The sequence below is a fragment of the Aphelocoma coerulescens genome, chromosome 1 (genome assembly GCF_041296385.1).
Source record: "Aphelocoma coerulescens isolate FSJ_1873_10779 chromosome 1, UR_Acoe_1.0, whole genome shotgun sequence".
Lineage (NCBI taxonomy): Eukaryota > Metazoa > Chordata > Aves > Passeriformes > Corvidae > Aphelocoma > Aphelocoma coerulescens.
The window spans coordinates 71,374,466-71,398,751 of record NC_091013.1 but is presented as its reverse complement, the minus strand read 5'-3'; the positions used below and the strand labels follow the sequence as shown (position 1 = coordinate 71,398,751).

The window sequence follows — 24,286 nt, the reverse complement described above, 5'->3', positions numbered from 1 at the left end:
AAAAAAAAAAAAACCAAAACACTTTTGCATTTAGTGACGCTGATCTTTAAGCATCTACTGCCACATGCTTATACATGGCATCTGTGCTTCCATGCATCAGCAGAGTTAACACCCCTGAGAATATGCTTCCAAGAAAAATTCTTCCCACAGCATTTCAGGTGCCTAATATTTCCTAGTGTAATTTGATGTTTAACACAGAGCCTCCTCCCCTGCACCAAGTACATAAAAAAATCTTTTCCAATAGACTACAGAGATTTACTTGAGAGGAAATCTTAGTTTTTAAAATCTTTACCAAGGTCTAACCAGAGCCACTCAAATGGGCTGAAAAACCTCATTATTTTAGTTTAGTCTATAACAAAAAGCAGAGCCTGGCCCAAGTATTCAACCAGGTTTTAACATCTTACTCTGAACTGTGGATTATCATTTCTAAGCTATAGGGTTCTGTGTTACAATCACTGTCCTATGCCCTAACATTTGTGAAGTTTCCAGGTTCTTTCAGGTGTGTACAACCCTTGGGCCAAAGAAAAGAAAGAGGCATAACTCACTAAGGGGCTGAGTTACATCCATCTCACTGCACAACTGTTTCTGTGCAAAGTATGAGAGTTTTAAGCATGTTTGTGACTCTCCTGTGCAGGAACACAAAGCAATGGCCTGCCAAACTGTGAGGAGAGCAGAAGTACTGAAAACAGTTAAACTCAAGAGGTCAGCAGACACCGGTAAAATGAACTTTATTTCAAAGCTCATTAAAAAGCTTCACAATAACACTAACAGAATTAGCATTTCCTTCATTTTATGTACCCCACATGAAAAATGTATTGTTTAGCAAGAGATGAAACGTAAGCGTTTCTGCATGCTACTAACACATTTCACCATCTCATTACCTGATAAGTACTTTGGACTGCAACAATCAAAAACCTTAGGACAGAGGATTTCTTCTGGAAAGTCCTTATGAAGGGGACAGACACTGGCTTTTTCTGACATACCCAATTAGATGTCCAGACAAAAGAAAACTACCTTGGCATCTACAAATGCCTACGAGTGTTTCGATTACAACCTTTTGAAGGAGCAGTACATTTCAAAGCAAGGGCTTCTTTTCATCTTTAGTGATGCAAATGGTTAAATACTGCACAGAAGCTTAGTATGAACTCACAATTCCACAGGAATCTGAAAGTTACCAAGGCAATTTTCCTTTTAGGATAGTCATGACCAACACTATTACTATTCTTCCTCCCACAACATAACATATCCCAGACAAGTCTTAAGAAAAAAAATATAAATAGCTTCCAAAACAATGCGTTCCCACCCCTATCACATATGACAGCCAAAACATCTTCTGTCATGGGATGAAATAATTTGCTGCAAGTTGCAGTGGCTTAGTCCAGGTCCATGTTAATGGTGTTTTGATCACTTGGATGACATTCGCCATTTTGTTGAGGCATTTCAGAATTCTTGTCATCTTCTCCCATGTCTTCAGTTTTATAATCACTCTGTTCACTTAATGGGTTTTCCTCCTTAGGAGAGTCAACTTTTGGTTTTGGTTGTGTCACAACAGGCTCACAGACATTGTTTAACTCCTAAAAGAAATGGAAAAGATGTGGGCAAAATATACATTAAGGAGTCACCAGCTTCCCTAGTGCAAAAAGTCCCGTGTCCAAAAGACTGCTTGAAATTGGCTTCTGCATTTGTTCCCCTGACTCCAAACTGGCAAGTACTTACTGTACCCCGAAATAAATTAATTGGTATACTTTCTGATGTTCTGGGGGCAAAGTTCAACTAAGTATTTTGGATTTCACACTGTTTTTTTCAATACTATTTTGTCTCTCAGTAAAACACTGAAAAACAGCCTGAGTTTTTAAGGTGACTACAGAAAAAATAATGAGCTCCACAGAACTGTATACTAGAGCTCCTCTGCTTTCTACTGAATCTCCTTCTCCATACTATCTACCTTTCAAGAAGACTAGAGCAGCAAGATGAAACTGGGGGAGACAAAGGGCATGGCTACCAGTCTACTCTTAGCACCCACTTCAAAGGGAGTTTCTTATGATACTTACCTGTAGCTTTGCCTTAATTTCACTTGAATGCACAGCTGGATCCTGATCTAAGCTCTTCTTAGCCTGTGCACTCACAGCATTATTCATCCACTCTACCACTTCACTAACACACTTCTCTACTTTCATCATTTCCATCTCATCAATATGGATGTATTTCTCATCCTGTCCAAACACAAGCATTTTGTATTAGTTAATGTCAAGTGTTAATAATGTCATCAAGTCATGCCAGCAAGACTATCTCAATTATTTATAACTTGTAAATCTTTTCCAATGGTCAAACTAAATAGAAGTTAGCCACAAGGGAGATCCATTACAGCAAGAGACAACAGGAAATACAGATGCCAATATAAAGCTTCCTTTGTTAAAATAAACAAGAAATCTGGTTCACAGAAGGCATAGAAGCTTCACAAAAAGGTCATGCATTAAAATTTAATATTCTTAACAAGGCTGATAAAAAATATTCCCTCCCATTCTGGAGGGGCTTCCTGGGCCCAGTGTAGATTGAACAGTGAGATTCTGATGTACAGAGAAAGGATCAGAGTTTTCAACTTTAGCATTCCCAACAATGCTACAGTTACACAACTAACTGATATCAGGAGAAGAACCTGCCCAGCAACACAACTGATGAATCCATATTTAGAATACTTAAATACAACCAAGTTTTAAATATACTATTTTCAATGATGCTAGTCATTTTAAGTATAACACTACTAATGACTTCACTTAATAGTTTTGTAATCTATAGCTGTGAGGACATAATTGTTTCTGACTCAAGTCTCAGACTGGATTAGTTTGAGTGTTGTGAGCTGTCCCATTAAAATTCTTTAAGTTGAAACCCAAGGAACAAATTTTCAGACAGGAATGCTTATCAAAAAAGTAATCTACAAATACCAATTAAAAAAACCAAACAAAACCACCAAACCACAAAAAAAAAAAAAAACAAAAAAAAAAAAAACAAAAAAAACCAAGCCCCAAACACACACATATAATAAAATTGTGGTTTTACTTTATCTACAAGTAGGTTTTACACTAATGCTTCTCACCATACAAAAACTCTTGTCCCTGAAAGAACTGGAAGAGGAGCACATTTCTAAAAAACAGTCAGATCAGTTCTAAAAAGGTCAAGAATCAGACCACCAGCCTAAACTCTTTAAAAGAATGTCCTCTTTAGCCTGAAAACATCCAAAATTATCAAGCAACTGAAGATACACACACTGTGTGAGATTTTTTGAGTTCTGGGAAACATTTGTGGTGTTAAATTTGTGACCTACATAGCAGTAGATTGCAGCTCATCTGAAAGTGAATTTGAAGCCCCTCCAGCCAATGAGCTCACTGAAACACTGTGGTTAAAAAAAAGGCCACTTACTTTATTCCTGAATTCCCCAGCTATTGTAGCATAGTACTGGAGCCTGTGTCCCAATTCTTGTAACAGCCTTGGTCGTTCCTCTGCTTCTTGATAGCGCATTTCAATTGGAGTACCTAATTTCTAGAAAAAGCAATTTCTATGTGGTTATGTGATTCATTAATGTTGTTTAGCACAGTGGTTTGGAAATTTTGCTTTTTGGGCATATTAACAGACCTACCTTTAAATCCTCTAATTTTTCTACATACACCTGCTTTGCTTCATCCTCACCCTCTTCATACAGCCAGCCTTCTGTCTCTGCTAGAAGGGCAGAGAATCCCTGCAGATCCTGTGTGTCAATATAATTCAACACATCAAATACCAAAATACACACCAATCGACTAGGTTTGTCTTGAAGTAACAGGACAGTGGTAAATACACATATTAATCCTTAGCCTCCTATATAAAAATTTAATTTCTACTGCAGCTTTTGCCTAATTAAGTTACTTAAACCATGCTTGCTTCTGGTCTGAGAAACACACATCTACAGCATAGGTAGCATTTATAGCCTTTTGTCCTCGATTAGGCCAATGCTTGCGGTACAGCTCTACTAATTCATGGTTTTGATTATGCATAAAGCAACACAGCTTGCCCTTCCAGTCACCAGCTTTAACTGGAAACAAAACTTTACTCCATTTGTGACAGAACTACTTTTTGGGGATATGTATCTGAAAAGTCTAAACCTAGTTCTGGGTTTGGGGCTGCCATCCTTCAAATAAAGTTCTGATTTTGCAGCTATGTCCAGGGTGGGTTTGAGAACACTTGACCAAGGTATACAACACATATTTGGTATCAGTATTTTCACAGAAGTTCCTGAAACCATAACCTACCTTTTCACAAACAAACTTTTCATATGGTCCAGACAACTTATCCCTGAACTCATATACGTATTCCTCCACTGCATTCTTTGCATCATTTCTTTCTTTCTCCAGTTTATCTTGCATAATCATCTTTCCCTGTATACCACAGAAAACATTTTAATTAAGAAATACTGATGGTTCAAACAGCATTCTGCAAAGCACAGCTCCTGTCAAACCTCCCAGAGGCTTTGGTTCACCTAACTGCCGAAATTCTCATTATTATACAGTAGACTCATCTGAAGAAACAGGTTGGACTTCTCTGGATTGCAACAGCTTAAATGAATCTGTGATGTCATTCCACAGATCAGTGCTCTGATACTAATTGCTATAAAGGACACATCAATCTTTCTGACAAGCCTTTGTCAATCACGTGTTAGAAGACAGACAGTATATTAGCTCACTGTTAATTGAGCCCACACTCCAGGGTGACAGTACAAGAACAGAGGTTGCCTTGAAAAGCACGTAAACGGTTAATAACTGCACACAAAAAGCAGTCTAAACCACACTAACTCACCTCTGTTTCAATATACATATTGAGGAGATCTTTTCCTAACTGCCAAACCAAGTTAGCTTCAATGGGTAGTTCCACATTCTTCACTTTTATCTTGGGTTTTTTAGCTTCTGGGGGCTGATCACCTTTCTTCTCATTTGTCTGAGTTAGAAAGAAGAAAAATAAGATAATTTTCCTGACTTCTTTCTGATGAAGTATCACTGTGATGAAAGATACATTCAGAGAAAGAACACACAAAGGTTGTTCCATGTTCTTTTAGAATCTTCAAAATATACTCATGAGGCACTTTCCTTTTGGGGATTCCACCTCCTATCCTAGTCTCTGAGCTACAGCAAGGATATTTCACAGATATATGGTGTGTTTGCAGATTTTCCAGAAGTGTCCATCTAACATAGCAGTTCACTAATGATGCTGACAGTGATTAAGATTTTAACCCAAAGTATTTTTCATCTCATACAGATGAAAGAACCAAACCACTAGCAATAACATGCAGGCAAATGTTTCACATCGATTATTTCCTCTTAGGTTTATGAATTCCTGATCCCAACTTCCCTCAGCAGGCCTAATAAGCTTGGCCTCTAACTGCTGTTCACATTGAAATGTCTGCAACCCAAATAAACTAGGTGTACAACCCTGCAAGAAGTCAGAGAAGTGGCAGAGAACAACTCCTTGCAGGAATCTTCTTGCAGGAAATTTTGCAAACTCTCTACAAAAACCATCACAAGATTTAGACATTATTTTTCACAATAGTAAAGATGTGAAAATGAAAAAGGTTCCAACACCAAGTTCCTTACTTTTCCTGAAATATGTTACCATTTTAAAAGCCACCATTATATAGCATAACATTTTCAACAGAGTTAAAGGGTCACTCACTTTCTTGACATCTGGGATTTTGTTTTCTTCAGAGGGAGGTTCTGATGAAGGGGGAGACTGTGACGTTTGCTGACCATCAGTTTGTACCTGGGACTGTGTTCCAGCCTCACTGTTCTCTTGCTGGATATTTTTCTGAAATGAAAGCCCAGGCACAAAGGATGTAGAAGGCATGTGCACTTGCATTTAGGTATAGGGCACTTCACTTCTGACGCACATACAGTACAAAGTGCCCTACAAAGCATTCTGTGCACACGCAGAAACACATACGCTTCAGACTGGGAGCAAGTTCAGAAGGACTTCATGAAAATGTTACCAGTGCCAGGCTTGCTGCACAATACTTGTGTGCATGTGTGCACATTACCACTTCCTCTTACAAAAAGGGGCTTTTAATTTATTGAGTCACAACTTTTCAGCCTTTTCCCCCTCAAAAAACTATTAAAACATCAAGTAGACTATAACAATGTGCGTTATTCCCCAGTGTTCCCCTCTCCTTCGATGCTGTAGAAAACAATTCAGCTTTCCCTTTCACAAAAAGTTTCAAAAAACTTTACTAATACAAAGGATTACATACAAATCCTTCCAACACAAAGCACATGGATGACTAACAATCCAAATCAAGTTTTCCTGTTTGGAACAGTTGGATAACTATGGCAGCTGTAAGCAATCCCACCCTCAAACAACCCACCTGCTGCTATTTGGCACTTTGCACAGTAACTGATTTTGAAATCCACACATTTTCAAGATAGCACAAATCGTCTCCTGTTCTTGTAAAGACATTTCCTGGCAGCTACACACATATTAAAATTAATCGCCTTTTGCTTCCTTAGGTGAAGGTATTTTTCTTCCACAGCACGTAACAGCAGAACATACTTTCATCAGTAAGAACATTCACACACAAGAAAAGTCAACTTACATCATTTAAGTTTTCAATAGGCCTCTGGTCCTGAGATTCCACTTCAGTCTCAACACTGACATCTTCACACTCTTCACTTTTAACTGGTTCTACCATAGATGCAGTGGACACACTGAAAATGCCATGAGTATTGACACGGACTTTCACTTTGACTTTAGACTTCTCTCCATCTTTCTGGGCTGCCACATTCTGGATAACATACCTACCTAAAAACAAAAGAATCAAAACTCACACAGTGGAATTAAGTAGGTAATATTACAGAGCCAGGAAAACATCTCCCTTTTTCATAGACAAATTGTTTTCTAAATATTTGATGAAGCCTCTGTGCTAATCTCATGGTCCCCCAAATTAAATCAGTACTACCAGAAAAAAAAACCCCAACAAAACCAAAGTACATTGCTTTTCAGCCAACTTCATCTTATGAATCAAATAGTAGGTTCTCCTGACACCACTGATACAGAGTAAATACAAAACTGGTGCTATCTGTGTTACTAGTGGGCTGAAAGGCTTAGTCTAATGCCAATGTTAAGTGGTGCCTTTCTAATACAAGTTACTGCCCAACACAGAAACAATATTTCTAGAGGCTTTCCTTACAGCTTCTAACATCCATGCAAGTTTGCCATTACCTTTTATTCTAGGACAGAATCTAATTGTTCTGTAACTACTGTAATATTTGAAACAAGCCTTGTGAAACTAATAGACAGACAATTAGTTCAACAGTAAATGAAGAATCAGATGTCTTTGACGTTAACAGCAGACTTTTTTCTTTATGCATGGATTACCATAAGAGTGACCTGGAGACTGCAATGCCCACTTACCTGCAAAGTACAAGTTCCCCAATTTCACAGGCCAAATATACACATTTGCACGCACCATTCCCTCAGCAGCAGATGTAAACCACAAGTGTACAAGCTTTTAGCTGCCTATTTTATAGGCTAAGGAACGTAATCCTTTGTCTTGTAAGTACAATAATACTGGAGTTACATGACCTGCTCTCCCTTTTGCCAGTCTCACCAGAACTATTAAATCACCCATTAGTCATACCAATAATTCTGTTCTGAGCAAAGAATTAATTGGAAACTGAGTTGAAACAAGTCTGATTTTCAGTTTGTTCTTACCAGTTTTCAGAACTGTTAAGTTTTAACTGTTAACAGCTTCTTGTTTGTTAAAGACGTATAAATTGAACACTCACAAACCCCACCATCAGTCTTTATGGTAAGAGATAACCACAAAAGGAAGTCTGATGTTTCTGTAACTACCAAATACTGTCATTGAATCATAGAATGGCCTGGGATGGAAGCAACCTTAAAGATTGAGTTCCAAATCCCCTGCTGTGGGCAGGAACACCTTTCATTAGACCAGGTTGCTCAGGGACTCATCCAACTTAGCCTTGAATACCTCCAAGGATGGGGCACCCACAACTTCTTTGCAAAACCTGTTCCAGTGCCTCACCACCCTCACAGTAAAGAATTTGTTCCTAACATTTAATCTAAACCTGTTCTCTTGCAGTTTTTAAAGCGATTTCCCCTTGTACTATCACTACTTGCACTTGCAGTAAGTCCCTCTCCATTGTGCTGGTTTTTCAAAATACATGGAATACAAACATCCAACACTTAATTGCATGTCCAGAACTCAAGAACAATTATTTAACTGGCCAACTGGCCTGTCTTTATCACCACCATCTTTTTCTAACTAACCATGTTGTAAGCTCTTTGTAAGTATCAACAATGTCAAGTGCTGCCATTTGTCAAAAACTATGAAAGAGCTGCTTAGAAATGTTACATAGACAAATCAATACTCTAATCTTGTAGCTGCCACTATATATATATACACTATATATATGATTAAAAGTTCAGCATTATGTCAATCCCAGAAGGTATAGGTAAGAACAATAACTAGTTATTCAAGACATACTTTTTTTAATATGAGGAGATATGTTTCAATTATTCCTAGCTTGCTTTAGTAATAAGCAGAAGATTTTAAAAGCTACAAAGTTATCTTTAAGTTACCACATTTTAGTTGTAGGCATTCGTTTGTTTTCCCTCATTTCCTCATTTAGCCAAAGCAACTTCATAAGCAAGAAAAATAAAAACCACCAATTCAATTACCTCTGGAATGGGAAAATTCTGAGCCCTTCAGACACAAAAATCTGAATATATACATCATAACTATACTGCACCACAATATAGTTACTGTTTGTTCTCAAATCATTCTATTGGAGACACCACCATTTCCAGGACAATTACTTACCAATTTTTGACTCAGGATATGGGACTCCATTAGGATCAGAATAAAAAGCTTCTAGCTCAAATGGGCCTTTCCTATAGAATGTAAGTACCTTAGAGAAAGGCGCCGCATGATTTCTGCTGAAGACCTCATGAACTCTGTAATTAAGGGAAAAATATCACTTTTAGCAGTGTATTTGAGCTGGAAGGTTTTGATATAGGGTTAGAACTCTTCAGAGAAACATCATGTTTTGACACATTTACCCTTCTGAACAATTCCAATAAAGATACTTCACTACTCTATGGCAAGGGAAAAGGATTTACTGCTCTCTAGTGTAATGAGAAACTGTCCTTGTGTATTTTGAATCATAATTTGCACCCTTCCTCAGTCTCAAAGGGATAATCATAGCCCTGTTAATTCCTTGCTCATTTATGTTCCATGGCTCAGTTGAGAGCCCTGACACCAGATTATTATTCATTCCTCGACACGACAGAAAGACAACCAGCTTTACTTGGTGTTCTAAGGCTTGTCCGCTATTACGCCAGCCTGATTCTAATTTCCAACTAAGTTTTGTCTTCTAACTGTGGAAGATCTCATCCAATAACCTAGATGTGAGAAAGTGAGAACTTTACCCACAATGTGAACCCACAGGCTGCTTTCACAAGTGACAGAACAACTAGGCCCTGCACCTCCATGGAAAACAGACAAGAAGAAAAAAAGGCTGAACTACAAAGAACATGAAAAAAAGGTATGAACAGGTCCCTCTAGAACTATGATTTTTCCAAAAGTTGAACTTGGAGCTCCTTACATCTTAGACAGCAATTGCATTTCCCACAGGCATGGCACAGTTAGTAACAGATGTCAGTCATAAGAGACTGAAACTACAAGAAATTACCCTTACAAATGTTAAATTTTTGCTAGGTGTTAAATTCTTGCTTCTGACAGATAAATAGCACCCATATAAGCCCACAATATTTACACAATACATAACATTAATACTAAAGCAAGAATCTCAAGACAGGTATTGGGAATACCTTGAATTAAAAAAAGGAAAGCCAGAAAGCAAAGTGGAATCAGGATCTAGCAATCAATCTAGTTAATTTTATATTCCTAATCCTGACAAACAGATAAAAGCAATGCAGGACAAGATACTAGTTGGTAGCTCATTTACTTACTTTTTAAAAATCTTTATATTTTTTACATATGAGGAATTACAGTTAAAATTTTAACATGTCTTTACAATCTCCCCTGTCAACCACCTCTGGTACATGGCCTATGAGTTTTCTACATCAGAATGCCAAGATCCTGATTTAAATGCAAGCAAGAACATTACCCTTGAATTATGAAGGTCAAAAGCTTCATAGAACCATAGTCTGAGCTACCTACCCTTCAGTGTCCTCTGCTTCTGTGTTCCACAGCAAAGATATTGGAAAAGGTGTAGCATCTGTCACAGAGAATTCTCTCACTTTAAAAGCTGGAGAAAGAATGGCACACTAAAAAGAAAAAAAACCAAAACAACAACAACAAAAAACAAACCAACAAAAAAACTTGCATTAAAGTTGGTTTATTCTTCTACTCCACTAGCCTAAACAACAAAAAATCCTTGAACAAGAGAGAACTGTGTTGACTTTATTAAGCAGAACTATTTCAATGCTTAATTTCAATGCAGTATCATAAGAGAACAGAAATCTCATACACAAGTGTTTATGTGCTGTGTTAGCAAGCCTTTTGTAGCTTGTGAGCAAAGGTAGCTCTCTAAGCAAATACCAGGACTGTAAAGAATGGAAATATGGCACTGCTTAGTCCTAAAAGAAGTGGTGTTTATCTAAAGGATCCTACTTCTTTCCCTGAACACAACTGATTGCTGGTGATGGGAAGCTGTTAGTGAGGTAAAGAAACAAGTCAAAGAAAAGGGTGAAATAAGGCATGAAGTTAAAGGAGAAAAAGAAGAACACAGAACGAGAGGTTTGCTTGTAAAATATAGTTCACTAGTTGGAAACAGTAAAAATGGGAGGGAGACAGAATAAAGCCTGTTTCACACTGATGGCAAGTTGGATACCAGAAAATTAAAACTTGCAGTAGTTTGGGCTCTCCATAGATACTCCTTATACCTTGTTGAGTAAAAATATCTTTCAGCTTGACAACAATTTAAATTTTTGGCATTAAAGAACCCTAGATCATGTTCTTCTGAAGAAGAGAGTGGACTGCTTACAGAATACACCCAGCATCATCAATAAAGCGCAACAGCGTACTGCACCAGACAGGAGTGCACTGGACTTTTTTAAGCATCACAGTCCCATAAAAAGACCTAGTGAACATGTATGTTCCCTTGAGTACTTTAAAATGGACCACTTCTACAATTTTTCATAACTGCTTGACTAATTCTTCATGGAAGTACTACCACGAAATATGTCTTAATTTCATCAAGGGTTGCTAGTACTATACCTGCAGAGCACAGCCCCTAGCTATGGCTTCATCTGCATTCAGTGTTGTACTGACATCCTTGCCAAAGAATTTAGCAATCCTCTCTTTGACAGCAGGAATACGGGTTGCTCCTCCCACAATCTCTACAGCATTTACATCTTCCACTTTCAGTTGTGTTTGCTCCATTAATGAAAGCAGAGGCATCTCTATCCTTTGCAGCAGGTCAGCACACAATTCTTCAAATTGTGACCTAAGAAAAAAATGGAATTAACTAAAGAATGCCTGTCCCACCAGAATTGTGCCTGGTATTTGTTTCCAAACCGATGCTGACCAGGTTTGTTAACTACACTGCAAAGAGACTTAAAGCTAAACTCCTGTGAGTAGGCCAAAGTGGCAACCTTAGACAAGGCAGTACACAAACAGCTGCTTACAGATTTTCCTAGGCCACTATCAATGTAGTTAAAGAAGATAAAGGTTTTGTTTGGGCAGCTGCTATATATTTGCCTCTCAGCAGAGGTTACAGATAAGAAATCAGAAAACACTGACACTTCCTTTATAATGAAAAGCTGTGGCCTACATACTAGAAGAAAAAGAACCCGTCACTCTTAGCAGTGTGCAAGAGACAGACTTCATTTACACTTGGACCATAATCACATCATCTCCCATAAGCATTGTTTCTGCCCCCCATTTCCCTACCAATATCCACAGTACAGTAAGAACAGAAAAAAAGAAACAAAGCTTCAATTGTTGCTGTCTTAAGAGCAGTATGGGATTTAGGTTACATAAAATATGCAGAAGGCCTAAATAGGCAGCCAACCCTCTGGTTTGCATGCATCAATCCATAGTTTTAAGAACGTATCATTCTACAAAAAGAATCCAAGCTTCTTATGCATGCTTTATTGCACTGAAGCATTACTCAAGTAGCTGAACATTACATTTCACAGCCTTAGCTATTCTAGCATTACAAAAATGCCACAGCTATTCAGCACTTACACTTAACTTTAGCACATTAAGTTTCTTTCATACACAGAAAGAAACTTGTTTCAAATTATGTTTAAAGAATATGGCCACCAAAGCAAATGCCTGTCTTGAACAGAACCCACCTGTTCATTTTTCCAGATACATCAGTATCATTCATGAAACACTCAATATTTAGGGGAATGTCTGTGCTATTTGAACTCATTAGTTTCTTCAGTTTCTCACACTCCTGATACAGACGAAGAAGAGCCCGAACTTTGGTTTTTGGATCTAGTTTGTATTTTGATTTTATTTCTGCACAAAAGTAATCTACCAGCTTCCCATCAAAGTTTCTCCCACCGAGGAAAGGGTCAAATGCTGTGCCAAGTACCTGGTTTGAAAGAACACAATTATTAAGTCTTACACTCAATAAAATCAAAGGCAATAGCAGTCTTCCAATATCAGCAAGCCCTTGCTTCAATAAAACGTTGGGGACACGTCAGTCTGTCTTCCAATGCACAACCACACCAACCAAAAATTGCCCTTCACTTTTAAGGAGGAAATAAGACTAAGTGACAATCCTAAGTATTCAAAATTTTGATCCATACACACATTCATTTAGATTAAACAAACTGAATTACAGCACTTGCATTATATATATCTTACATTTGTGTATTGCAAGAAATGTACAGCCTGTTTGAAACAATTCTAATGAAGTGAAAGACACTGATGAACACCTTCAACTTTTGACTTGTTGCCACTTTCTATACATTATTTCAGAATTTAAAAAACAAGGCAGATTGGCAGGCTATTGGATTCTAATCACTTACAAACCCTTTTATTCCCATTTAATCTTACTACCTTCAGTTTACTCTTGTTGAATGCACAGGCTGACACTTGAAATGCAGAATGCCCCATATCAACAAATACAACTATCCGTGGCTTCTCTTCAGGAGCTGGAAGGTCTTGTTTATAAATTCCATAATTCAGAGCCACTGCAAAAGAAGTGTCAGGTATTATCCACACAGTCTATGGTTTCCAATGACATACCATCACATCCCTGTGAACATTAAGCTATAAGATCAAAAGCATCAAGACAAATCCAGACATACACCTACGCAAGGTATATTACCTTCACGAAAGCTTTATTCCATTAATATAGCCTATAGGATCTGAGAAGCAGAACATGCTCCCTTAGTCATGTATATGCTCTCTAAGCATTTGTTTGGGGGTTTTTGGGTTGTGGTTTTTTTGTTTGTTTGTTTTTTTGCCTTGCAAAGTAATCAAAGGCACAGAACATCTTAACAACAAAACCCAAATCCAATTTTGTATTTCCAATGAGTATCTCCCAGGCAGGAAGGTTCTGTCTGAGAGTTGTAGAAATGGTCAGCAGAGCCATATGTGTGTTTAAAACCCTGACTATACTGAAAAAGCCCTGGAAGCTATGAGGTGTTGATGTTTAATCAAGGAACTTCCTTTAAGGGTGCCTAAATCCTGCAGCTGTGCATCTGGGCAGTACACTAAATGAACAAGCAGTCCAGGCACACGCAGTGACTCCTAAGTAAGTTCTCAGGGAGATAATTATCACTGGAGCTTGATCTCATCTACCCCTTCACACAGAAGACATTAAACCAAGAAAAAAGCAGAAAGTTTTTCAAATATTCATGTCTCATGTTTGCCTTTTCAAGTCAGCCCTTTTTCTTAGTGTAATTAAATGCACCCTCTACCCCACCTGTCATTTGCAGGAACTGCTATTTTATCCTACTTACCTGCTGTCATGTCATTCATTAATCTAAGGCAATTTAGGCCAACAATCTGAGCTGCATCTAGAAGGGACCTCCTTTCAGCATCTGTAAAAAATGATGGAACCTGAAGAAAGTAGGTGAGAATACAAAGTTATTTCCAGAAAATGAGACATTATATGATTTAAAAGTATTAATTTAAAAATTGTATCTATTCCTCCTCTTTGAGGAGGACGCTTACTGCGAGCCTCTAAAATGCAGCTACCATACTGAATTGACACTTCAAATATTCTGTTCAATCAGAGATGGAATTAAATGTGCATCAGCTAGTTTACATGAGCACACACTAGCAAGAAAGAAACAAATGAGTTATTTGTGTGCAAATGCTAATAACATTAAGTGCTGGCCCAAAATGTGAAACTGGGTATTATGAAGACAGTGACATGGAATACCCTAATCAGAACTAGCAGGTATACTCCTGTCCAAAAAAGTAAAGAGGGAACTAAAAATGTACAGCAATACTACAGTTATGAGAGATGCAAAGAAATAAGGGATAACAAATGAAGAGAATCTATTTTGGCAGAAATTACTTTGGGCAAGAAGTGCTAAGAAATTCTGAAGGAATACGGTGTTGAAAATTTTCTGCACATGTCTAGCACTGATGTTGGACAGTGCCTTCTGATGTCCCCAGGGACACATGAAGAACTAGCTTTCCAGGTATCAACTGGAGAATCAACATTTCTAATAATAACAAGAGCTAAATATGCCTAGATGCAACATGAGACAGACTTGTTCAGAGTCATTGAGAACAGAGAGGCAGGTGTTATTTTATACTCAGGGCTTTGCAATGGAATGACTGCTCTTGATCTGAGGTCATTTTCTGTACAGTCATAACATTGAAAAAAGCAAAACAAAGTTGCTGAAAGAATGAACATAAACAGGACAAACTAAAATTTTCAGCTGCCAGACAGCAAATTTTGATAAACAAAGGAAATTGTTTATCAAAGTTGTTACCAAATTGTTTAAAATTCAAGAAAAATCACAAACATATGTATTTACTTTAATGAATAATTAGTACAAAGTTAGTCAGGGTCTGGAATATGGAAGTAGCCCTGGGATTTCTTTTAGACAAAAGCTCTAAAGCTAGTTAGGATTAATCCCTTTCTAAGTGCTTAGCAGAGTTCTTTTCCACTCTGCATGAATAGAAACAAAATGCCCTCGATAGATGAAGTAAAAAGACAATGTTCCTGTGCACTACAATTACTTACAGAAATAACACAGTCTGTTACTGGTTTTTTCAGGTTACTCTCTGCAGTCTCCTTTAATTTAGTCAATAGCATAGCTGAAATCTGTTCCACACTGAAGATGTGCTCTTCATCCATGTACATGACCTGGATAGAATAGGTGAAATAATTCCATCAGTTCAACTGGAGGAAAAATTACATACATTTAATGTTTTTTGATACACTGCTGGCTAATCTCTATGAATTATGACATGCTTCATTATTTCATTATAGAACTTCACTTTACAATTTAATTTCCCAATTGAGTGTTTATAGAAGCAATAATTCCATTCTCACAGTCTTAAAGCAGCAAGAACTGTATCAACTCCATAGATTAAGGAAATGGCTAGGAAAGGGCCAAAAGTGACACAAGTTTAAAATGTGGCATACCATTAAGTAAAAATAGCCATCAATTTTCAAACTGCTGCCAAATGCAAAAAATGTCCAGACCTACTTGCTGTCTATTTTCTCTTGGCTTTTTTATCCTTCTGCTCAAATATGTGAGGAGTCTCTGAAAGGAAGAACTGTTCAACAACAGTTCACCTGTGCACATAAAACAACCAAGAGCTCAAGATAAAGCTCAGCAAAAAGTTTATTTATTGCTCTCTCACCAAAAATTCTTCTTGAATCACCATTTTTATTGTGCAATAGAATACATGACAATGATGAAGTGAAATAACATGTTACAACTGATGCTTGAAAGTAGCACTTGTCTTTTATTCACTCAGTACAACTTGGGGGGAAATTAAGCGTTTTGGTTTTTAATAGAAAAGTTGTTCCCTGAACCTCCCAGTCTTACTGAATGTTACTGAACCAATTATTAAAGCTTTTGAACCACAGTTAAATAGAAATAAATACTAATTCACTCTCCAAGGAGTCTAAGAAAAATAGGAAAAATACCACGTAGTAGTGAACTCCCAACACTAGACTCCTACACACACTGATTAAAGGAAACCAAAAATTTGTCTGAATTTATCTGTTAACCTCACAAGTCACAAACAGCAAAAGAAAAATCACCTCTTCTTTTGTAAAGCTTGACTACCTTTCCAGTTAATATTCTTTCTAATGTATCTAACTCTGTATTTATTCACTACTTAGGACTGATCTACAGTGAAGTTTTGAGGGACTAGTTCAAGCTAAGGTCTTCATTAGTGAAGCTACCCTGTTGTGCCAGCAAGGCTTCAATATCAGAACTGTATATATTTCTGTAAATGGACAATGTTATTAACTGTACCTATTCTAGGAAAAGCTGACATTGTAGCAGTGAAGTCCTTGATGTAAGCAACAGCCAAACCTGCAGTGTGGTAGGAGCTGGTTTTGAACACCTTTTCACAAGTAACTTACTTCAGGCAGGCCACTAAAGACACACTTGCCAGTCATTTATGGCAATTATCCTAAAGAAGAGTTCTGACTATTTTCTAAAGCATTTGTAACCACCTGCTGCAATGCATTCCACACAAAAGTGACAGAACGTCATACTTTGAAGTAAAACCATATGACCTTGTAATTATCTTAGCAGTTTTTCTGCTGGTGTGTTTGAGCTGGATATGCAATTTACCAACAGGGAAACTTTTCATTATTCGTAAATGAACCCTAATTTGATAGTTAACATCCACTATTTAAAGATGAAGCTGTCTATTCATAGAAGAGCTCTTCTTTAACAGAAAGATTAAAACAACCCACCTTTAGGGTAGTTAAAAGAAACCCATATTTTCATAACTAGGTGCTGAAATGCAAGACTTCAGATTTAGCTATACAACCAGAAAGATACACTGCAGATTTACCTTTACTCCAACTCCACCATTCTTCATGGGAACTAAATCATAGCTCAACTTTTCTTTTTCCTTCTGAACAAAAGGATCATTAAATGCACGGCCATGGAACCTCTTGAAGTTAGACACAGTGTTGTGGGCATGAGTAATTTGCTGTAAAGAAATACAGGATAGTTAGAAAACCACTCTTAATCAGCCCGCAATGTTCAGTGCTGTTCTGTATGCCCCCAAGCACAGGTCAAATTTTCAGACAACTGCTCACTCCCTTGTCACAGCTCTTTCTTTTAACACTGGTAATTACTGCCTGGTACTTTTTATCAGCTCATTAATAAGTTAGACCATTACTTATTAAGGATTATAAAAGTATCTCTGAAACCTTGACAGAACTGGGTGAACAATAACATAACCAACAGAGCCTACTACTTTAGTCAACTAATTTAGAATCATAGAATCATTTAAGTTGGAAAACGCCTTTCAGAGTCCAGCTATTTACCTAACACAGCCAAGTCCACCAATGTTCCCAAAAGCCACATCCACACACCTTTTAAATACCTCCCAGGACAGTGACTCCACCACTTCTCTGGGCAACCTGTTCAAACGTTTACAAATCTTTTGGTGAATTTTTTTTTTCCTAATAGTCAATCTAAACCTCCCCTGGTAAAACTTGTGCTCCTTTCAGGTATTGTAGATAGTGATAAGGACACACCTGAGCTTCCACTTCTCCAGGCTAAAAAATCCTAGCTCCTTCAGCTGCTCTTCATAGGGCAGGCAGTCCAGATCCTTTCCCCCCTCCACTGCCCTTCAATGGACACACTACACTCCAGCACCTCAATGTCCTTCTTGTAGTGAGGGGCCCAAAACTGAACACAGGATTGGAGGTGTGGCCTCACCAGTGCTGAGTACAGGGGGACAATCCCTGCCCTGGTCCTGCTGGTCACACTATTGCTGATACAGGCCAGGATGCCACTGGCCATCTTGGCCACCTGGGCACACTGTGGATCGTGTTCAGCCACTGTTGAACAGCACTCCCAGGTCTTTTTCCACCAGGAAGCTTCCCAGCCACTCTGCCCCCAGCTTGTACTTGAGGTTGTTGTGACTCAAGGGCAGGACCCAGAACTTGCTGAACCTCATACAATGGGCCTCAACCCTTCAATCCAACCTGTCCAGATCCTTCTGTAGAGCCATCCTACCCTCCAGTAGATCAGCACTCCTGCTCAGCCTGGCATCACCTCCAAACTGACTGAAGGTGAACTCGATCCCCTTTTCCAGGTCATTGATTAAAATATCAAATAGGGCTGGCCCCCAATACTGAGCCTTGGGGAACACCACTGGTAATGGGCTGCCACCTGGATTTAACTACTTTCAACATCACTCTCTGGGCCTGGCTATCCAGCCAGTCTTTAATCAGTTAGGAGTACACCCCAGTTGTGCCAGCCATCCCACCACATCTCCACAATGGCAACTGTGTCAGTTTTACTGCTGTGCAGTGCTGTCCAGCTTCTCCTCTTTATTGCCCATGTTGCAGGCACTGATGTACATGCACTTCAGTTGGGCTGCTCATCCTGCCACTTTCTTGCGGGGAGAAGCCCCAGTTCCTACGTGACCATTCTCAGGAGCTCCCATGGTTAACATCAGTAATAACCTTTGTGTCACTGCTGCCACACGGATCTCCATCCCATCTCCACTGAGGCAGCAGAGAGAAGGACCTCACTAGAACACTCTCTCAAATACTGCTGTGGTACCCCCCAGGCTTATCTCTAGCAAACTTGGTTGTATCCCTTTCCCCCTCCAAATCTAGTTTAAAGCTCTCAGTGACCCCTGCTAGCTCCTGTGCAAAGATCCTTTTCCCCCTGCTGAGACAGGTGTACCCTGCCTGTTGCTAGCAGTCCTTCTGTCATGTAAACTGACCCATGATCAAAGTCCCCAAATTCTGCCAGTGGCACCAGGCTCAGAGGCAGGTATTGCTCTGCTGGCTCTTTCTGTTTCCTCCCTCATTTCCTGCAACTGGAAGGATAGAGAACACATGATAGTATTATTTGTGCTCCTGATCTGTTAAGCAGTCATTCCAAGGCCCTGAAATCTCTCCTGATTGCCCTTGGACTACCTGGTACAACCTCATCACTGCCAACCTGAGAAACCAATAATGGATAATTATCTGAGGGCCATACCAGGGTAGGAACTTAGACCTCCGAGAGGCAGCAGACTTCCCTAAGAAGTGGTTCCAGCCAGCATATTGAGCCTTCTGCTCCCTTCCAAAGGGAGTCTTCTATGGCAGTGACCTGTCTTTTTTTCTTCATGGAAGCAGTTTTGACATAAGCCAACTTAATCTTGGTGACAGCCCCATGCAAGATGAACCACCATCCTCACTATTACTCAGATCTACTTGCAGAGCCTTGTACCCCTTATGCCAGGACACTTGGGGAAGTGGGGTAGTCACAGAGGAGATGTGCCTGCTGTGTTGGCCAGGAACTTGTCACCATTGCTCCCTATCCCTTCAAGTCCCTGTGTTCCAGCAGGTGGAGAGAAGAGGAAGGAATCCTCTGTATCATGTGTCCTGCCTGCCTCCCAGGTGCATCCCAGGGAAGGCAGGGTGTAATCCCACTGTATCATCTCTCTCTCTCACACTCCGTGATAGGCCTCAACCTGCTCACCTCCCCCCAGAGCTCTTTCACTAAGTGGAAGAGCTCCTCCACCTGGGCACACTCCCACAGCTGTGTTCTCAGCTGCCACCCCGCACCGGCAGCGTGTTCCCACCAGAGCTGTCTGGGCAGCAGTGCCAGCCGTGCCGAGTGCGGAGCTGAGCGGGGCCGTGGCTTTCTGCCAGGTGGACACCATTGCTCCCTGGTCGGGCTGGCACTGCCCCAGCACCCTTCCTGCAAACTGCTGTGCCACACCCTGGTCACCAGCGCTCCCTAAGGGCTTATTTTATATGTGGGTGAAACTGCTGTTGTTGCTCCTCGCCCCACCCAGCCATGAGCTACTGCCACCGCAGGCTTCTGGCAGCTCTTGTCTCCCCTGACATTCCCGCAGTTTAGGAAACCCCCCTGTGCACGGCACTGGAGCACTCTGCCGCTGATTGTGCTGGCAGCCGGAGCCACTCACCTTACAACTGAGTGACAGAACTTAGACCAAATTGAAATGATTAAAGATTGCAACTACATGTGAAGCTGGTTTCTCTGTAAACTGGCCCTCCAACCCAAGCCACACTACCTCCACTTTAAACATCATTACATTAAGTGCAAACAAATGCTCTCCTAGTTACTAGGGGTCAAGCTTAAGTGTCCCCATATATTTCAAGGCTTACTTTTTCCTCCCTGAGCTACTTTGAAACCACTTCATTTCCTTGTTCACATTCATCTAGCAGCAACTCAAATTCTTGCACTAGACCAAAGAAGAATACCGTGCACAGACAACTTGGAACTTTTTTTGATAACAACATCACCTTGAAGTGTATGCTAAACTACACTGCAAGCTCCCCAGTGCAAACCAGTGACATAGAGAAGCCTTCATTATCAGAAATGCAAAGCACAACAGAAACCAGACAACTAGAGCAGCCTAAGAGACAATGCAAGTATCTCAGAGTAGAATTAATCCTATTTTATTAGAGAGAAATTATAAAAGTGTATTATTATCTACAGGATAGATTTAGGCAGGCACCAACAGACTGCATGATAGCAACTCAAATGCTGAGCATATCAAGAAAGATTTCTAACATTCACTACCCTCAAAGAAAAGCATCAATTCCTTGTTGCATATAAAATTTTCCACCACAAAATGGAAGAATTTGAGCTACATCTTGTATTAGAAAACTACTCAACTAGGACAGCTCTCCTGCAGAAAAGCTCTCTGACAAAAAAGGAGGCCATACTCCCACTAACAAACAGTAACTTTCAGACAGTTGTGTCTGTGGAAGGATGTCATACTTGGACTCCCTAGTGAGAATCATCCTTGGTTTATTCTAATCACCAAAAAGTGCTCAGCAATTAATAGTACGAGCACAAGTTAGCACAGGCCAAAAATCATGCCAGGAACTATTTCAGTACTTTAATGTGATTGAGTAGTTAGGATCCTGTGTCCAAGATTGTTTCCCAGCATGGTTTCATTTATTTGTATAGCCACAACTTCAGAGTACTTGAATGTTACGTATTTCACAGCTGTACAGCTGAAGAATGTAGCAGCAGGAATTATTACCATGTAGTGGGCAGAGAAGCGCACTCTGGAAGCTTTTATAGCCTAATTTAGCATTAACCTCAAAGCCTTTTCTAAGAGAACAATCTTAAGATATTTTTAGAGTAATTGTATGCCATTAGGTCTGTAGCATGTTTTAATATCTTCCTGCTTAGTCACAATTAAGAAAGCTGAGAATTATGGTCTGTTAACTAACATACTGTTCTCATCTCCAGTGCTAGCACACTTACCTAAAGGTAACAGAAATTCTCAGTAAATTTGCTCCAGCTGCAATTTCTCAAATGTTAAAGAGAGCACCTTTGAGTAATTTGAGCTCTCTCACACAATCCCATTGCAGAAGTCAGCAGTCAAAACCTTTTTCTTATCATTTTGTGTGACTTTTTTGTTTGTTTGCTTTTTTTTTTAAATGAAAAGGATCATTGTACTCCTTGATTTAAGTAGCTACTACAACCTAGGACACCAAAAAAGTTAACTCTCACTTGTCCATGTCAGGAAACTTCCACATTTACAAAAGAAACACAATTCGCATCTCAGGTCATCAGCCAAACTGGTCCACTTACAACTAGAGAAATAAATGATCTGTCATCTTTTATCATTTTAAGCATCACATTCTCTTCTCCTGGCAAAAATACTTAGCTTCAACTGCTAGGAGAGCCAGGCATGAAAGACTCAATATAGTCACATCATAGAGGTCAGTTTGAAAGTAACTAAAGTCACAGGTGTTCATCACTGCAAATGCACACTTGTAAATGCAATCTAAGAGAATCTACTTCACTTTCAGCTTACTTCATGCTTTCCAGCATTTACTGGAACAATCTAACAATACTAAAACATGCTCAAGAGTACATAGGATTCAGATCATTTGCCATTTTGAGTAACAACTCATTTTTGCACACTAATGAATCATACTAGTTTCTGACTTGCAACAATGTCAGCAGTCAACTCGGCAATGCTAAGACGAAATTTAAGGAAAAAACACAAACATATGTATTTACTTCATTACTGCAAATGTTAACCTGTAACTGAATGTGCATGTGCTTGTGAACATGTAAACTATTCATACTGGCTTGGCTATTCAAAATTAAGAGGAGAGCTATTACAGTGGAATAAAGTCTCCTTTAATGCTCTCTCCATGGAAACCCTCTGCAGTCCTTTTACTACATGAGAGAGATGCACAGGCCAGTGGAGGCTGCATGCTTGATCTCCCGGCAGCAGTTATGTAACAATGTACAATACCTAAGGATTTATTTAACCATTACATTTCGATATTCTGAGACTTGTTGGAATTAAGTTCTCCTTCTAAACTGAAAATACTACTTTAACAAAGAAAACATTCAATCTTTCAGAGCACCTTAATCAAAAAAACCCCCAAAATAAGGACTTGCACCTTCAAAACCAGAGGTATTTAATTTACAGCAAATCCAAAGGTAGTAAGGTACCCTAAATAGCTTTAAGAATCTGAGCCAAACCTCTCCCCTTACATCTAATTTTAAGAAACTATATACAGCATTTGAAATGTTTTCCTTCAAGTACAAGGAAAATCCTATATAAAAACATTAGGAAAAGGAACCTAATGACCTTAACTTATCAGAAAAGGGACACATTCAACTGGAAAATATTACATTAATGAAAGAGAGAGCAGTAGCATTCTAGCAAAAACATCCTACATTTCTCTGAAGAAAGCATGGCAGCATAGTGCAGCATTTCTAAAATAAAAGGCTCAACAAGAAACTGAAGCAGTTCAGCTTCAGCTACACCCAGCCAACTCTTTACACCCACTGGGACTTCAACAGTTTGCAGCAGGAAATGACCTACCTGGTTTTTAGCTGCAACACCAATAGCTCTGTTTTTGGATCCAAATGAAACCACCGACCTGGAAAGAACAACAGGCTAATTAACCCGGTCCTGACAACAAAAACGACTAAGAACTGTCACGGATTCATTTCCTACTACTGCAAATAAAACACCAAAGTCTTTCCGTCAAAGTGTCATTCTTTCAGTTTGCAGTAAAAAAACTACAGGAAGACTTTTATCCGTCTTAAAGCCTTGGCTCAAATCCAGGACTTTTCACAATGGCTTATCCAAACGGTAAAACAGAATGATCGCAATTCAGAGCTCAAGCCAGACTACACCCTACCCGTCTGTGCCTGGCTGCTTCTAACTTGTTAACTAACTCCTGCTTTGACCCAGAGGCTTTCTCCACCTGACCTCTGACTAAAGGAGAGCTGCCCTGGAGCAGTTGGCAGAGTCCATCCTACCGCAGCGTGAGCCGGAGAGCGTTCCCCCCGTGTCCCACTTAACCCGGACTGCCCCCACGGGGATTCGCGCGGCCGCCACCGGCGCTCCCAGCCCGCCGCACCACGACCCGAGCGGACTCGGCACAGCCCTCCATCTCCGGGCACTCCCGCGGAACGCGCTCCGCCGGAGCAGGGACAGAGAACGGCTCGGGACCGGGACGCTGGGGAACAGAGAGGGTCGGGACCGGGAAGCAAGGGGTGGGGGGTGGTACACAGGGGAACAGAGCGGGTCGGGACCGGGGAGGGGGGCACAGAGCGGGTCGGGACCTGGGGGGGCAGGATGGCCAGGGGGTATAGGGGCACACAGCGGGTGGGGTAAGGGGCACACAGCGGGTCGGGGCGGGAAGGGGGAACACGCGGGCACGCAGCGGATCGGGGGGCACACAGTGGGCTGCCGCCCGGCCCCGCCACCCTGTACCTGCCCCCCGGCAGAGCTCGGGGACCCGTACGGAGGCGGCGAGTGCCGGGAAATGCGCTGGCCCCACAGAGCGGGAACCCCCCACACCCCACCGCGAAACTTCCAGCACCTTCCTCCACGGCGGGCGCTCCGCCGGGCATGGACCGGCCCTCGCCCGCCCCCCGCGCCCCTCACTCACGGCGTGCACCGGTCGCTGAACTCGTTGGCGACGGTCTCGATGCCGCCGGCCCGCGCCACGGCGATGTAGCAGCTCTGGAAGCCCAAATCAAAGCCCACCACGGCCATGGCCCCGGCGCCAGAGGGAGGCCCCCGCTCTGCCCGGCTCGCTCCCGGTGCTGCTGCGGCCACCGGTCCCCGTAGCGTGCGCGG

General features: G+C 40.4%; 1 protein-coding gene across 2 annotated transcripts; it reads right to left on the bottom strand.

Moving 5' to 3' along the window:
* Positions 1 to 711: 711 nt before the first annotated feature.
* On the bottom strand, positions 712 to 24,286 carry HSPH1 (heat shock protein family H (Hsp110) member 1). 2 transcript variants are annotated; one of them, XM_069012455.1, is made up of 18 exons: positions 24,096 to 24,286; positions 23,018 to 23,075; positions 17,027 to 17,167; positions 15,228 to 15,350; positions 13,987 to 14,086; positions 13,079 to 13,212; positions 12,364 to 12,608; positions 11,282 to 11,510; positions 10,223 to 10,329; positions 8,861 to 8,994; positions 6,611 to 6,816; positions 5,698 to 5,829; positions 4,828 to 4,965; positions 4,284 to 4,409; positions 3,635 to 3,742; positions 3,418 to 3,537; positions 2,052 to 2,213; positions 712 to 1,574 (listed from the first exon to the last, which is right to left on the bottom strand). In XM_069012455.1, exons 1-18 carry the CDS (start codon positions 24,200 to 24,202, stop codon positions 1,374 to 1,376), a joined length of 2,571 nt encoding a protein of 856 aa, XP_068868556.1. In that variant the 5' UTR covers positions 24,203 to 24,286; the 3' UTR covers positions 712 to 1,373. The 2 variants fall into 2 exon arrangements, with proteins under 2 accessions (XP_068868556.1, XP_068868561.1); XM_069012460.1 differs by lacking the exon at positions 5,698 to 5,829.